Here is an 18,277-nt window from a genome sequence, read left to right as displayed (position 1 = left end):
ATTCCTTTTTTATCACTGGCAAAACGTCGTACTCAGATTGTAAATGTTGTGGATTTGCTCTCCAACACACCAGTGTGCTGTACTAGTAACGAATTGGTATGTTCTTTTTACGTGACAAACCTTACTAATTTACTAATTGGATGCGTCGGGAGGTGGCGGGTTTAACGACACATTTATATATTTACGCGATCTAACCCAAAAAAAAACTGTATTATAGATGATACATGTTACACTGGAGTCAACTGTGTCTGCTTATTGTGTACACGTGATCAACTTGACCACATGCACCTTCAGATGGATCTTGGAACCTTTTATTACATCCATGTTGATGCAATGGGCTGCCTACAATATAATGTTGTGGCTGAGTGAACGCTAAAACGTTTTATTGGGCCATTAATTTTCAGTGGAAGATGTCAAAGTCCGGGAATTAATCGGCGGAGTACTGTACGTGCGAGCTACTGCTCTGTGGGTAGCAGCAAGTCAAATCACGGCCCCGTCGTGTGCCTCCACCTACGAATGAACGCATGTTTGACTCCGTGAGCCCGTTTGGCTGACTTCCCGAACAACATTATCGAGCAGCATTTGTTTAAGCAAGTCAATAAATGCCGAACCAGTTTCGTCCTTCTGGATCTCATCGACAGAGTCGGGCTAGATTTCCTGACGTTATTGGCAAGAGGACTCCATATAAAATATTAGACCCCCCCCCCCTCCCGTTCAAATTCAAAAACAATACAGACCACACACAAACATTATGGTAAGTGATGAATCAAAGACTTGATGATCATGCAGAGCCATAACAGTTCTGGAGATGTAAGAATGTCAAAACCCCCCAGTGAGGTAGTAGGTGGTTGGCTCCAACTCTACTGCCATGCAGAACAGGGGAAGAACGTACAAACTCCACACAGAAAGATGCCCTCGCCGGGAATGGAACCCATGGCCATCTTGCTGTGCAGAACCAGTCTTAGTTACCACCCTGCTAAGCTCATGCCCACACATTATAACCGAGATTGCATTTGACGTAAACAAATCTGGCTTTTCCAAATCCCACAATGAGTTAAAATTGGTCACAATGAAAGCTCTCACCCTGTCTGGGAATGCTTGATATATTTAATGATGGCGACGCAATCATACCTGTCAACCCCTTATCAGTGTCCTACCTTGTAGTAATAGGTTTTTACCCTTTTATCTGGTGTGTTGTGGTTATTGCAAACATGATCCCTTGTATAAAGGTGTCAGTTTTTGTACCAGATAAAAGGGTAAAAACATATCACTATATTCTGCTACTGGTAAAGGAGGTCTCATAGTGTCCTACCTTATTACAAACCAATTCAGACCTTATTGGTCACCCCCTGCCCCTTATCAATTGCAACGTTCATCCTACAATGTCCCAAGGGAGAAAGACAAACAAATAGACAAAACTTTTTTGCCCGTATTGAAACGGCTGTACGCCGAATGGACCTGAAAACTCAATTTCCCTGTACAATAATACGAGGTAAACCTTGTGGTTTGACAGGTGTGGGGTGCTGCACATGGCAAGGGTTATATTGGGGTCAGTGGTTCTTTACGCAGGTATGCGCAATTCACCTACCTGCCCGGTGATTCCACGGAAGGCTGAAATTGGTTTAAAAAATCAATACCGTTTTTTTTTTACATTGTGGTAAACATCGCGGCCACGAGTGGCTCCAGAGGTCACGTGAACCCGTATAGCACACACCACATCAGACCCACGTATAGCGAGCTGAAGAATCGCTGATAATTATTTATGATGCGATGCTCCAATTTACACACCCCTAATATTTAGCAAACATACTCTTTGGTTCTTTCGGTAAAGTCACGTAGGTAGAAAAATTATAGATCACGACTGCTGAAGTAGGCGTACCTCAGCAGTGTTTTCTTGCTGTGGTTGTCCCACCTGATCGAAACGTCGTGATCTATTATTTTTTCTACCTACGTGACTTTACCGAAAGAACCAAAAAGTACGACTAGAATCATTAGCTTGTCATATCTGGAGCAATCCGAAGTCCCCTCCCCTCCAACGGTGATATCTGGGTTGCTCTCTCTATGTATCTTGGTGATATCTGTCTGCTTATATGTCTGTCTATAGTTTTCTGGTTAGATTCTATGTCGCTATTTCATTATACCTGATGATGATTGCTTGTGTTGCAATCGAAACGTCGTATGTTATTATTTAATTTATTATTTTATCTTTATACGTGACTTTACCGAAAAAACCAAAGAATAATTCGTGATCATGTTACGATATATTATCCGTTCTTTTTTGCCATTAAAAACGATAGTCCCTTATGAGTGTTAAACATTTTTTAAGCATACTCTTAGTTCTTTCGGTAAAGTCATGTTTCGAAACGTCGTGATTTTATTTTTTTATTTTTTATTAATTCTAATTTCATTTTTTACCTACGTGACTTTACCGAAAGAACTAAGAGTATGAATCCTTGCAGTCACGAAAGCTTCAAATCTAGAATTTTTTAAGCACCGTGTATTATAGCGTAATACAATTGGTAATTCACATAGCAATCCCACAATGAGCCAGTTAGCTGAGAGTTAATTACTGACTTTACCTCGGTGTAGAGTTTAATCTAGAGATATCCCAGAAGGTATTTGTGGATGTGTAAAAGTAGTGGATGTGGTGGATGTGTACAAATAGTTGGAATTTGTTTTATGTGGTGGGACAGACAGGTATTCCTTTTTTATCACTGGCAAAACGTCGTACTCAGATTGTAAATGTTGTGGATTTGCTCTCCAACACACCAGTGTGCTGTACTAGTAACGAATTGGTATGTTTATTTTACGTGACAAACCTTACTAATTTACTAATTGGATGCGTCGGGAGGTGGCGGGTTTAACGACACATTTATATATTTACGCGATCTAACCCAAAAAAAAACTGTATTATAGATGATACATGTTACACTGGAGTCAACTGTGTCTGCTTATTGTGTACACGTGATCAACTTGACCACATGCACCTTCAGATGGATCTTGGAACCTTTTATTACATCCATGTTGATGCAATGGGCTGCCTACAATATAATGTTGTGGCTGAGTGAACGCTAAAACGTTTTATTGGGCCATTAATTTTCAGTGGAAGATGTCAAAGTCCGGGAATTAATCGGCGGAGTACTGTACGTGCGAGCTACTGCTCTGTGGGTAGCAGCAAGTCAAATCACGGCCCCGTCGTGTGCCTCCACCTACGAATGAACGCATGTTTGACTCCGTGAGCCCGTTTGGCTGACTTCCCGAACAACATTATCGAGCAGCATTTGTTTAAGCAAGTCAATAAATGCCGAACCAGTTTCGTCCTTCTGGATCTCATCGACAGAGTCGGGCTAGATTTCCTGACGTTATTGGCAAGAGGACTCCATATAAAATATTAGACCCCCCCCCTCCCGTTCAAATTAAAAAACAATACAGACCACACACAAACATTATGGTAAGTGATGAATCAAAGACTTGATGATCATGCAGAGCCATAACAGTTCTGGAGATGTAAGAATGTCAAAACCCCCCAGTGAGGTAGTAGGTGGTTGGCTCCAACTCTACTGCCATGCAGAACAGGGGAAGAACGTACAAACTCCACACAGAAAGATGCCCTCGCCGAGAATGGAACCCATGGCCATCTTGCTGTGCAAAACCAGTCTTAGTTACCACCCTGCTAAGCTCATGCCCACACATTATAACCGAGATTGCATTTGACGTAAACAAATCTGGCTTTTCCAAATCCCACAATGAGTTAAAATTGGTCACAATGAAAGCTCTCACCCTGTCTGGGAATGCTTGATATATTTAATGATGGCGACGCAATCATACCTGTCAACCCCTTATCAGTGTCCTACCTTGTAGTAATAGGTTTTTACCCTTTTATCGGGTGTGTTGTGGTTATTGCAAACATGATCCCTTGTATAAAGGTGTCAGTTTTTGTACCAGATAAAAGGGTAAAAACATATCACTATATTCTGCTACTGGTAAAGGAGGTCTCATAGTGTCCTACCTTATTACAAACCAATTCAGACCTTATTGGTCACCCCCTGCCCCTTATCAATTTCAACGTTCATCCTACAATGTCCCATCACAAGGGAGAAAGACAAACAAATAGACAAAACTTTTTTGCCCGTATTGAAACGGCTGTACGCCGAATGGACCTGAAAACTCAATTTCCCTGTACAATAATACGAGGTAAACCTTGTGGTTTGACAGGTGTGGGGTGCTGCACATGGCAAGGGTTATATTGGGGTCAGTGGTTCTTTACGCAGGTATGCGCAATTCACCTACCTGCCCGGTGATTCCACGGAAGGCTGAAATTGGTTTAAAAAATCAATACCGTTTTTTTTTTACATTGTGGTAAACATCGCGGCCACGAGTGGCTCCAGAGGTCACGTGAACCCGTATAGCACACACCACATCAGACCCACGTATAGCGAGCTGAAGAATCGCTGATAATTATTTATGATGCGATGCTCCAATTTACACACCCCTAATATTTAGCAAACATACTCTTTGGTTCTTTCGGTAAAGTCACGTAGGTAGAAAAATTATAGATCACGACTGCTGAAGTAGGCGTACCTCAGCAGTTTTTTTTCTTGCTGTGGTTGTCCCACCTGATCGAAACGTCGTGATCTATTATTTTTTCTACCTACGTGACTTTACCGAAAGAACCAAAAAGTACGACTAGAATCATTAGCTTGTCATATCTGGAGCAATCCGAAGTCCCCTCCCCTCCAACGTGGACTGACCAACAGGGTGAAGTATGGTCAAACAACCCCCATAACCAGCAGGGTATGGTGAGGCCTTCATCCAGCAGTAGATTCACAAATGTACGGTATGTTGAACTTCTTCCACACCGTACGTAGCCAACCGCGCCAATCGGAGGCGCGGTGGAAGGACGACAAACTAAACACAAAATATTGTTGTTGTTATCCGTTGCAACTTCAGTGTTCTATTATGCCTTTACTTTTACGGGGTCCTTAACTCTTGCCAAGGGTTAGGTAAATAAACATTTTACCACCCTCGTCTGTTTGCCTCTCGAGTGCGTGAATGGCCTGTGCTCGTGTCGCGTAACACCGTGTCGTTCAGAGGCAGCGGCCGGATTCGTGCAAGGGGCTTTAGGGGCTGTAGCCTTGGTGGGACTCGGATGTTCTGGGACCCCCTAAAAATGTATATATACTGCTCTTTAATGGATACAACGCAATGCTGTAGCACTCTGATGCATCCCTTGAATGTGTGTCATTAAAAGCCATGGGATCACTGCGCGCATTACTACCAGTTGCTTTTGGTCATTTTAAATTTGATTTAGTTTTACATTTCGTGACTCGTTGAGTAGATCAAGGCACCATCGTGGCTGATAGCGCTGGATGCCAACACCACACCTCTAGCACCACTACCACCACCACCGCCACCACCACCAGAACGACACCTCCAGCACCACCACCACTGCCACTGCCACCGCCACCACCAGAACCACACCTCTAGCACCACTACCACCACCACTGCCACCACCACCACCGCCACCACCAGAACGACACCTCCAGCACCACTACCACCACCACTGCCACCACCACCGCCACCACCAGAACCACACTTCCAGCACCACTACCACCACCACTGCCACCACCGCCACCACCACCACTGCCACCACCACCACACCGCATTGCCAACGCTTTCTTCCCTCCACCAGATCCTGCAGCCGCTGCACAGGAGCCGGGCAGCGACCTCCAGGATTCTGCCCCCTAACAGTTCGCATCCCAACGCCTGCTCTTATTTTGGCTTGCACAGAGACGCATAGACTCGGACTCACACAGAGACCCATACCTAGATATGCCCTAACACTATCCCACCGCCTGCTCTTAGGGTCTTCCCCATGGTAGTCGGGCTTATGGAGGAGACCACCTCCGGTTAGCACGGTTTGGCTACGTATGGCGCTGAAAGAAGCTCAACATACACACGTACACCACAATGCCCGTCTGGGTAACCGTTCCTCTACCACCTTGCACACACATCCCAACTATCGCAGCACTCTCGTTGTGCCTTTATAATACCGCATATACAACACTTAAATACGTACATAAAAAAAACACGGAACTTAAATAACTAAATAATAATCGAGTGTTTGGCATTGGCTATGGGTGTTGGGTAAAACGGTAAAGGGCAAGGAATGATTGAATTTACAAATAGGCACCCCCAAAAACTATCACGGTGCCAGACCCCATAAAAACAAGGGTTTCTGTTGGGTGGGGGGGGAGGTTGTGGGTTGGGTGGGGGGCTGTGTTGTTGTTGTCGTCTCACCACAAACACACGTCGTAGTTGTACGAGTTTCCCGACAGGACGTAGGCCGTGCTCCAAGCCACGGGCTTGCGCTGGGGCTGGACAAGTCTCCAGAAATCCACGAAGAAGGTTGAGACCTTGGCGGCGCTGAGCAGGGTGCGCGTCAGCTCGGGCACGAAGGTCGTGGACAGGCCGAAGCTGCCCGCCGAAACGACCATCCTCTCGTAGCGCTTTATCACCCTGCAGAAGAGAAGGTGGCGGGTTTGAAGGTTAAAAAAAACGTTGCAGCCCTCGAATTTACTCGCTCACCGTAGTGGGGTAAGCCCCACTACGCTGTATAGCTTTTTAAGTTTTTCAGAAGCGACCCGGCCACAAATGAATGCTCGGCGAAGTGGCTTATCGCGTGGAAATGTGTAGCGGCTAAAAAATATACTCAATAATCCATGTATGTGGGATTTTTTTCGCACCGAACGTAGCCAACCGTGCCAATCGGAGGCCTTGGAAGAGGTCAGAGGAACCCACACTTTTACTCACCGCACGCGACCTCTGCCAATCGACGAACGCTGGTGGACAAAGGCGGTGGGTGGGGGTGGAGGGGGCTGGGGAGGTATTAAGGAACGTGCATCTGATTCCCCCACCTCCTCTTTCCCCCTTCCCTGAAGAAAAGGGATCTGACGCGCCACGTACCACATGACGCTACGGTCCTAGGGGCCGTCCATAAATGACGTCACGCGATTTTGGACGATTTTTGACCCCCCCCCCCCTCGTCACACGGCGTCACAAAAAGTCAGACCTCCTCCCCTCAAATATGACGTCACAAAGCTCTGCTCCTCCCCCCCCCCCAAAAAATATAAACCATGCTTCAAATCGCTTTAAACTCTTGTCATTGTAGTGCGTATTCAATGTGTCGTTGCACTCTGATGTTGTAGGAGAAAACATTTATCAAAAAGTCTATTTAATTAAGTAGAACGTGTTGTCTATATTTATTTAAAGTTGCGCATTTTGATGTGACGTCACAAATCTCAAACCCACCCCCCGTCACACATCGTCATAAATGTCTGACCCCCCCCCTCCCCCTAGGTGCGTGACGTCATTTATGGACGGCCCCCGACGCGTCCGCGTTGGTTGTCTATCCGAGCCGCCTGTCCCTCTATGCACCACTCACCTGTCACGGAAGTTGTACACACCCCACCCCCCCTCCGTGGTTGGATCGATAAAAAATAATTAACAAAAAAAAACCGTGCACCATTGTCTCAGCTGCCGTGCCGGGAAATTGAACTGGGAACTTCTGGATGAAGCAAGTTCAGCATCATAACTGTTGCGCCACGGCAACTTCCCTGACTTTGTGCTTAAGTCATTGAAGAGATTCATGACACTTTAAGCAAGGCGATTTTTTTTTAAGCGGCGACCGAAACAAAAAATCTAAACTCGGCAGCAACTTATTGGAAGTGTTTGGCCGGGTAACGGTGGCTTATGCACGCCTGTAATGCGGCCCTGCGGAAGCGATGATTGGTGGATCGCACAAATGTTGCGAAACTCCCTTCCTCATGGGTGGCCATGTGCCGTACCCTTCATCAGGAGAAGGTGGACTCCACTTGTTCTGTCTGTGTAGGATAGGGTGTTTCTCCTTCGCATGCGTGTGGTTTCTCCCGGTGCTCCAGTTTCCTTCAACATGTAAACACTCATTATTTGCTGATAACATCTTCATATATATAGGGCCGCAGTGCTTGGGGAATTTCTGCCGCCAGCTCACCGCATGTTTGTTGTTATAACTTTGTTGTCATAGCTTTCTGACCCGCCTCTACTAGACATCTGTGAAAAAGAGCTTTGGAGCTCATCGAAATCCTGTGGGATAAATAAAGATTCTTATTCTGTATGGCCGTCTTCCCACTTGTCTGTGGCTCCTCCTTGCCGCCTCTGTGTCGTTCTCTGTCTATGAGAGCGAACGGATTCTGTGCTCTGCGTTACAAGTTCAAACGTCTTATTATTATTTACAAATCTTGTTATTTTTTTTTACATCCTTTATATTAAGTTCACTTGCTTGCTTGCTTGCGCGCTTACGACCGTGCAAATCTTTCGGTCGTTTTTTAACCCACTTCCCGTGATCCAATCGAGCTGACATTTTGCACACAGACTCGTTGTGCGTGACAATTTATTTTCGTGAAAATGTTTTTTTCAAAATTTTACACTTTTAGGAAAATTTTTTTTTATTATATTTAATTACCAATTGCTTAATGGTGGCAGGCAATCATCTGACCCATAGGTGGCAGCCATCTCAAGCCAAAGGACGAGAGGACTCTAGCCGCCACGCATATAAAGGATTTATAGTGAAAAACTTTGTTTTTACGGGTAAATTTCTTATAAATACCATACCTGAGCAATGCGTAGGCTGCATACTGGCATGTTGGCCCGATGACTGCACACCCAAGTAAATTATTTTCCTGTGGGAAAGTACATTGCAATAGGTCAAATAGAGCCAACATCCGCAGCATATGGCATTTTACGTGTTTGGTTGCTTTCATAAACTAGACACCAATGTGACAAGAGCGGCAAAACTATAAAGAGAACATATAACGCATGATCCTTTTTATACCTGTGCTTTATAGTTGTGTCAATACTGATCATCATGAACATGTGCTGAAAGGTTTTCAAAATTCATTAAGCCCCTTCCATATCTCAGTTATCACCAAATGTTGCCAGCATAAAAACAACGGGTCTTGCCCATGCTGCTGCTGGTGAAATGGCCTAGCCCAGGGGTCGGCAACCAAAATAACAAGAAGAGCCATTTCTTTCCAATTCGGTACAAAATTCAGTATTTCAAGAGCCGCAATGCATCTGAGTACATACTGTACATATGTACATATCGTCAAGAAGCAGCCCGTAAAGAGCCGTATGCGGCTCCGGAGCCGTAGGTTGCTGACCCCTGGCCTAGCCAACAAACAAAGATGGCCACTGCATTGCGCGCTTTCAGGTACGCTTCTGCGGCTGTTTGGAACGTTCTTCCTTATGATATTACGGAGCGACTGGAGATATGCACTTTTAAATCATCTAGATTGAAAACTCACTTCTTTAGAACTACATATTGTGTTTAGTTTGTTGTCCTTCCCCCGCACATCCGATTAGCACGGTTGGCGACATACGGTGCAGAAGAGGTCCAACAAACATTCAAAAGTTCAACATACTACCACTACATGGTGCGTGAGAGAGCTCCTCTAGATGGTTTTTATAGTCTAATCGTCTACGCTGCCTATACTTCTTGATAAAGGAGCGAGTACCCACAGTTTACTCAACCACGTGTAACCTTCTGCTCGACTAACTGTGGTGTAACCATTTATACGTCTCGGTGGACAGAAGAGGGAGCTGCTAGGTGGCCATTTAATAAACTTGCTCAATGTTTCAACTGCTGAGCCGACGGAACCGCGGTGGCGACATGTGAACGCCCTCGCCTGGACGTGGGTTCGATCCCAACCCTGACGCATGTATTTTTGGAGTTTGCATGTTCTCCCCGTGGTCATGTGGATTTTCTCTGGCTTTTTTTTTATTCCCTCCACATTTAGAAACATGTGCTTAGAGTATTTCAATGTTCTAAGTTTTCAAAAGATAAGCCAATTCGTTGAGATATCATTTGTGGAGAGGTCGCTTTAAAAAAAATGCTATATAGCTCAATGGGCCTTACCTTATAAATAAAAACATAGTTTAGATTGGACTGGCGACCTCTGTATTGCAAGTCCAGCGTACTATCCAAGGGAGAATTCACACGAACAACATTTCATCCTCTTGTCTCCTGGATGTTATTGCCTTCGAGGTGGAACATTCAGGAGGCAAGGACCTTTGGGGTCCAAACCTCCACTCGGGGCCTCTGCTCAGGGGTCCTCTGGTCAAACCTGTCACGTCAAAACGTTCCACGAGAGCTCGCAAGAAGATCTAGAGATCTTCACTGGAACCTTACACCTACACAGTTGGCCCACGTTATCCCACATCTCCAAAACATATGTGCTCTATTTCACTCTGATTTCTGCCCACGTGGAAAACTTTGCTCAAAGTGGAATTGTTGAAACTCCAAAAAGGAGAGATACGTAATTATAACATTATTTGTATTCATATTCAAGTTTTTGGGGTTAGATTGCGACAATGTAAATGTTTCATTAAACCCGCCACCAACCGACACAGCCAATTAGTAATGTTTGTCACGGAAACAAAACGTGGCAATTCTCTCCTCTCAAACACACCAGTGTGCTGTACTAATGAAGAATTGGCTTGTTTTGTTTACGTGACAAACCTTACTTATTGGCTGTGTCGGGTGGTGGTGGGTTTAACGACACATTTATATATTTATCATCAATATTATTATGGATAATATTGATCGCGAAAGCCTATTTGTCAAATATTGCTCGTATTATTTCTGTAACACGAGAAAAGGTTTCGTGTTGATGGTGAGTTCAGCTTTCATTTACTTTGCTTTTTCCACGCGATTATATTCCAAATACCATTTCGTTAAATATGTTTTCAGTAAATGTTTATATTATGGCATGTGTAGTGCCATTCATTTTTTGCACAGTTTGCAAGGTCACTGGGCACAGGACCAAAGGCCCCCCAAAAACACCAAGCAGTCAGGTACAAACAGCACTGATAACAGTGGTCATAAATACGAGTTGACACATTTCTTGAATCGAGCAAAGTTATCACAGGGACTTCGGAAAAGAGACGATGTAAGGGAAATCCAAAAATAGAAAAAAAAGCAGAAGAAATGATAGCGAATCAACGATGAATGAAAATAAAGTTTTGTATAAAGTGGTTACAATCCTGGCATTTCCATCAGCTGCTTCATTTGACTTGATTCACAAAAAGCGCTACAAAACCTCGCGTCTATATTAATGGCATTCGACGAGAGAAAATGCATTAATGGCCTCATAGTGGTTTCATTAACGGCACGATGTGCTTTTCGCAATTGTTTTATACGTTTGCTCTATGAAAGGGGGATAAAAGCAATAAAACATCTGACATCTCACGGTCGGGTAAATGTCAGTAAAGTAAATTGTGCACGAGGATGGCCATCGCCTCGTCGAGCCGGCTCCCGGCAGCCTCACCGTTATGTCCTGGAGTTTCTCCTTGGCCCCGCAGTCCGTGTCTATGCACACCTTTTGTGGATTTCCAGAGAAGGAGATGAAGTTATCGTAAGTGGCATTGATGTGCGCATTTAAACCTAGGAAGAGATACAAACACACACACAGAACAACAACAGCGCATCCACTACAATCCATCTCAACATTGTTCACCGCGATGCAGGATCATGCGCCACAGGATTATTTTGCTCCTCCTCGGCTTTGGCATTCAAAATCTGAATATTTATCGGAATCATAAATATTTATTAACACTGGAAGAATCCGATGAGCTATGAAGCTCTTTTTCACGGATGTCACCGGAGTAACCATCAATCCCGTCCGAACACCAACAGGTTGTTGCTCACATCTCCTTTGTAAATCAAACATTATAAGTTACAAATTATCGGCGGCGGTGCATTTTGTGACCATGCAATCCCAAATAATGGGCCACAGAGTAAACCACTGTGGTCTGCTCTCCTTCGACAGAGGAGGAGGAGTCGTAACATTACACGAACTCGCTCCTGACGCCCTCTCGTGTCTTGCAGACCTCCTGAAAACACTGTCATGCACACGAATTGAACAGCATTATTTCAAATGCTGCTGATATTGGCGGCCACCATGCACAAACTAGGTCGTCACAGGGCTTGTGGGGCTACGTGGTGGGCCGCAGAAGGCAGTGCGCACAAAAAGTCCATTGTTGGACTGTATTTATATGCCCCTACATCTATGCTCCGCACTTTCACCAACCAGCACTGGCCAATGCGGTTGTATATTGTCAAGTAACTCCCACGATCAGCAGAGACCTCATCCGGACGAAAGTACTTTACATGTACCGTATAAGGGAAATAATAAAATAATAAAAATTAAACATAATACAATATTTTATTATGGTTTATTTTTATTATTTTATTATTTTCCTTCGACGCGACTTTACCGAAAGAACCAAGAAGATGAATCCCTGCAGTCATGAAAGCTTTAAATCGAAATGTACCGTATACATTTTAGTTATAGGACACAAACGCTGTTGTTGTTTTTTTTCCACTGAGCGTTACTCATTGTCTTGACCCCAGAGGGTAGATGGGTTCGACCTTGGACCCGTGCCCTCTGTGCAGCGCCGTCCTGGCTGGGAAGACATCCGCTACTGTGGCAATTATCCTGATGACGCAACTTGTTGTAAAATAAACCCAGAGTTTTCGTCGTTCAGGTTGCGACAAGCACGCATTGTGCCAGTGCTCCTGCGCGCCAAACGGTGATTTCGCCTTCAGCAAATGCTTCCCTTCCACGCTCAGCAATAAAAGTGAGGCGATACGATTGGGTAATAGATTTTTAGAGTCAACACGACCACAAATCGGCAGAAGTACTATCAGGGATTGGCAGGAAATTAAATGGACTAAACATCTGTCTATGATCTTCATTATGTAAAAGCTGCACAACTTTGTATCCGATCTTATGTTTTCACGGGAAATTTTCGTTTGGCCAAATCAGACGGCAGCTGTACTAACAGTGATGACACCAAAAAGATTAAAACACATGTGGTGGTGTTCGCTGTTCTGAGCTACGCATATTTGGCATGAGGTGGTGGAGACACAGGCTGGCCAACACAAATTAAAATTGCCATCGCTTGAGAAATCATACAAAGAGTTTTTTTTTTTCAAACTACAAGATTTTGACATGATGCAAAAATAAGCACGGTTAGACTTCAACCGGTAGTAGTTTATCTTTCTTTGTTAGCGGTGCCTAGAACAGCCATTCAACAACGGTCGTAGTCGTTTAATAAGCGCCATCGTGACGGAAACCAAAAATGCAGGCGATTTAGTCCGAAATCGGAAAAACAGCTTCGTATACACGTTGGGTATTGGAGGTAAGAGAGCAGTGTCGGATTATATTATCTCAGTAGCAAAAGTAGATACATATGTAGTAGCTACGGGCCCCGCATTTTCAAGGGTCCCGCGCTAAATGCTTTCAAGCTATCAATTTCGGTTCAGTGATTCTGCACTTGCTCTATTACTATAGTACTATACCGCCTTCAACTTTTATGAACGACTGGGTGTTTGAGGTTAGCGATTTGTCGTATTATCTAGCTGTATAGGAAATGAAAAAATACAATTACTTTATTATGCAAGTAAAAAAAATTATGTTTTAATATTTACAGGTTTTTTTTAATTTAGGTTCCCTTTATAGCATATGCTCCAGGCCCCGCACTATCTTAATCCGGAGCTACTGGTAGAATTGCGAGGGGACAGGACTCCATGTTTCCCAACTCGCTGACCCACTGAGGCCCTCGTAAAACTAAAAAAGCAAAGTTTACATTTTACAAACTGACTTCAATTTTGCACCGTCCACACATGTATTCACATGCACTGAACATGTCTGTCTGTGTGTGTTTTTAACATTACGCGTGACGTAAACATTACATGCATACAAACATTACATGCATACAAATCCATAATGGAGGTTTTTTGGGTTAGATCGCGTAAATATATGAATGTGTCGCCAAAATCCGCCACCACCCGACACAGCCAACTAGCGAGGGTTGTTACGTAAACAGAACGTCGCCAATTCGTCACTATTACAGCACACCAATGTGTTGGAGAGCCAAGCCACAACATTTACAAACTGAGTACGACGTTTCGCCTACAAGTATTTTAATGTGACCCTTATTTTAAACAATCAAGTCACTACTCTTTGGTTATTTCGGTAAAGTCACGTAGGTAAAAAAAAAGTAAATAAAATCACAACGTTTCGATTGCAACACAAAAACGTCGTGATTTAATTTACTTTTATAAAAAAATATTTCTATTTTTATTTTATTTTTTATTTTTACCTACGTGACTTTACCGAAAGAACCAAAGAGTATGGATCCTTGCAATCAAGTCACTATTAAGGAAGTAATTGCCTCTCCACTGCATTTCACTGAATTACATACTTGTGTTTAGTTTGTTGTCCTTCCCCCGCACCTCCGATTAGCACGGTTGGCTACGTACGGTGCGAAAGAAGTTCAACACGCACACAGTTTGTGCACGTGTCCGTGGTAATGTGTTAACTTCTAACGCCCGAGTGTTTGTGCTCACTATTATGGGTGCATGATTTACCCCAACCCTCTGGAGATTTAATGGATTTGCCACGACGCACGCCTCACTTTGTAACTTATAATTTGTATGATTACATGGTTTTTTCTTTAAGATGTCATTTGTAAAAAAAAACATTTCTTACGTGAGCTTGAGTGTATTATTCAGATGTTATCATCGTCATCGTCAGAGAATATCAAGCTACTGTTGGATGAAGGCCCTCTCCAAGCTGTCGTTATCGTTCGCGTTTGCCTGCACACGAGCTTTCATTACTCCAGCTACATTGTTGCCATGCTCTCAGGCATGTTCACTCTTTTGGCTGCCATTCTGCCGTTAGTCTCGACCACTGGCCATGCACAATCTCTGCTGGAGCAGTAGCCGGGCTAGTGGTTGGCTACGCACACCTGCAATGCGGCACTCTGGAGGCCAGGGTTGATCACACAGACGATATGAAACTCACTGCCCGTGTGGCATCACAGCGATGCCCATACCCTTGGCTGTCCTCCGCTGTGCTGGATCGCAGGAGCTGATAGCCACCACTGCCCAGCTACCACCACTTACTGAGATGTGTGTTTACAGCTGCGTTAGCCCCACAGATGATATCTTCACCTATTTGGTGAAGATATTGTGCGTGACTTTTGTTTGCCTCGCGCGGTATTCGTCATGAGCTCAACTCTGCCCTCTTCTTCATCGTAACATTCTTCAAGTAGCAAGACACAGATTAAGGAGACAAACTTTCACGAATGTTGCTCGCAGAGACATTCCACGGTGGGTTCCCATGAATGGGATGAGAACAATAAAGGCATAAATATGTAAACGGAGTGAATATTGACCACCTCACATTCGTTGATTGACACGGCCATCGTCATCGATTATTATTACAGGAAATTTTAATTGATAGAAAGACATTTATTTTAGAACATTAGTAATAAAATGTTTCGGGTTAAATCAAGTGAATATAAATGTGTCGTTAATCCCACCACCACCCGACACAGACAATTCGTAAGATTTGTCACGTGAACAAAACGTGTCAATTAGTTACTACTTCAGCACACCGGTGCGTTGGATTTAAGTAAACCCACAACTTTTACAATTTGAGTAACGACATTCCGCTTGGTGATTACAACTAGCTTCACCGCCTGATGGAAATATTGGTCACGAAAGCCTAAGTGTTAAATTGATTTTAGAACGCATTTGCAGATCATTCACACAACGCCTAGAAACATCGATTGTTACTCGAGTAGTTCAGTGCAAATATGGCGAGCCTCGAGATATTTATATTTATTGATACATACTTTTATAATTCCCCCCCTCAACCTTTCTATAATGTCCTTCATGTGTGCCTTCAACGCTCCGCCTAACCTCAAAGTGCACAGTGGCATCACCATCAGTTAATTAAGCGTGGTTGCTGTTCTCTGCATTTGTCTGGGTTTATATATGTATAGTGATCTATGGAAAGAAGTATTTTGGAAGTACATCTAAGAGAGATAGGTTAAAGAATGAATAACTAAGGAAAGGAACAGGGGGGTTGGGTCACCGATGCTGTTGTTGTTAAAGCAAAATAAATCGAGTGGCAATTTCGCGACAGAGAGATGAGAGAGACAGAGTTCTGAGAGACAGAAACCACTCCGTGAGTGGAGACCGAAGGCAGCGGAAGGGATAGCAGTAGTTGAGACGACATCACGGATTTCGAGAGGCCAGTGCTAGACGGGAACATTGGGAAGGAATTGACAAACATTGGTGGAGGCCTTTGCCTTACAGTGGTAAGTCACAAACGAACAATAACAGCAACATACACATAGAGTACTACACACGTCAATTCATGCCGCCTATCATTTTTTACTTGTCTTTTTGCTCTGTCGGAACTAACGTCGAGTCCAGCGGGCAGCTCACCTGCCGAGCGTAGCCTTCCATTAGCGTGCTCGATCCCGAGCGCTATGAACGGAGCGACTTTGTCGAGGGACCACGGCAGATGATCGTTCTGGATGAGAATCACGTTCACCAGGTACTCCACGGTGGCTTCACCGCTTCCCGCGGCGAGACGCGGCACCACCAGCAGCACCACCAGCAGCAGCGGTAGCAGCGGCGGCGGAAGCCACGGAACCGAGCGCAGAGCCATGGCCGAGCCACTTTGACGCGCTCATGACACCCCGACAGACGGCGGCGACTCCTCTGGCACCTCGCCGGGCTGGTACGGAGACTCGACCAGCGGTGCGTAGGATCCGCGACTTTGTGAGCGAAGTTATAAAACGGCCGGGGGGGGGGGGGGGGTGAGAGGGTGTGAAATCAGTCAACAATCAAATGGCACGGTGCAAAGAAGGACTTGTCGTAAAGTCAAAGTCCATACGATTTGAGCTTGTCGGTGCAAAAGCATATTTTGCGGTGGGGTGCAGTGAGAGTATTGTGCGGGCTTTGTGCGCACATGCGCACGTGTATCAGAATCAGAATATTTATTTACACTGGAGGAATCCGATGAGCTGTGAAGTTTTTTTTTCACAGATGTCCAGTAAAGTATGTCCGCACGTGTGTTGTGCGAAATTTTTGTGCCCATTACCTTTGTATTAACGAGGCTGTTTTTTTTTTTTTTACCACGAGTCTGCATGTGTGCGGATGATTGTAATGGCCCATGGGTTACCATTCTGCACTAAGATGCCAGTGACTTGAAAATCTGGGTTCAATTCCTGGCCACGTACAACACCAGTGGCATTTCATGAAATCCGATCGGGACCCAGAGCACGTCTTGGTTTGGCGCGTCTTAAAAGGGCACCCTGGTGCACATTACGTGAACACCAAACACTGGCGTGACAATTGAGGCCGGGTGAAGTGTTGACCATTCATATTCTTCGGTCATCCTTCTTAATGGGTGGCTCCCTGGCAGTACTTTCACAGTCAGTCTTCTCCTTCTTCCGTACAGCGGCAGAGAGCTGATTGGCAGAGCGCTTCTACTTTCGTGTCGAGATTGGCGGGTGATCCGGTGGACGGGCTCCAGGAGTAGACTGGTGAACGTCTGAATTGCTACTCTTAGGTTCTTTCGGTAAAGTCACGTAGGTAAAAAAATCATAATAAAATAAAATAATAAATAAAAATAACTAAATTAAATCACGACGTTTCGGAAGCAACACAAGCCTCCGTCATCAGGTGTAACTGCTCCAGTAAAATTACTGCAGTGTACAAGCACCGTACTTGCAGTGTACAAGCACCGTACTTGCAATGTACAAGCACCGTACTTGCAGTGTACAAGCACCGAGATGGTTATCTCTCCCCCCCCCCGACTCATTGTCTCCTCCCTGCCCAGCACCCTATATCAAAGACACGTGTCTTGAATACATTTCTTCACACGCTACAGTAAATTTTACTGGAGCAGTTACACCTGATGACGGTGGCTTGTGTTGCTTCAGAAACGTCGTGATTTAATTTCGTTATTTTCATTTATTATAATTTTATTTTATTATTATTATTTTTACCTACGTGACTTTACCGAAAGAACCTAAGCGTATGAATCCTTGCAGTCACGAAAGCCTCAAATCTCGTCTGAATTGCTGCTGACGGCGAGCAATCAAAGCGGACAGTGGCGTCAACGTGGTCCCTGGTTTGAGATATAAACTCACATTGACATCCGTAGACTTACATCGGGACTCGTAGGCTCACGTGGAGGTCCATAGACTTCTATAGACTCAACATAGAGATTTATAAACTTACATAGAGACCCCATAGGCTCATACGGAGTTACTCTTTGGTTCTTTCGGTAAAGTCACGTATAAAGATAAAATAATAAATTAAATACTAGCATACGACGTTTCGATTGCAACACAAGCAATCGTCATCAGG

The 18,277-nt window shown here is 44.4% G+C and overlaps 1 protein-coding gene across 1 annotated transcript in view; it reads right to left on the bottom strand.

The window, feature by feature from the left end:
* LOC133347587 (guanylyl cyclase C-like) overlaps positions 1-16,630 on the bottom strand; it is a 71,205-nt gene extending 54,575 nt beyond the window's left edge. The window contains 4 exon segments of the mRNA XM_061559990.1: positions 6,301-6,519; positions 8,653-8,720; positions 11,367-11,482; positions 16,343-16,630. Of these exon segments, the coding sequence (XP_061415974.1) occupies positions 6,301-6,519; positions 8,653-8,720; positions 11,367-11,482; positions 16,343-16,568 (629 nt within the window). The 5' untranslated portion in view covers positions 16,569-16,630.
* Positions 16,631-18,277: the final 1,647 nt, after the last annotated feature.

The sequence above is a fragment of the Lethenteron reissneri genome, chromosome 3, assembly GCF_015708825.2.
Source record: "Lethenteron reissneri isolate LAM-NWPU_2019-01 chromosome 3, ASM1570882v1, whole genome shotgun sequence".
Lineage (NCBI taxonomy): Eukaryota > Metazoa > Chordata > Hyperoartia > Petromyzontiformes > Petromyzontidae > Lethenteron > Lethenteron reissneri.
Note: the sequence above shows the minus strand (reverse complement) of the source record. Positions and strands in the feature narration are given on the sequence as shown.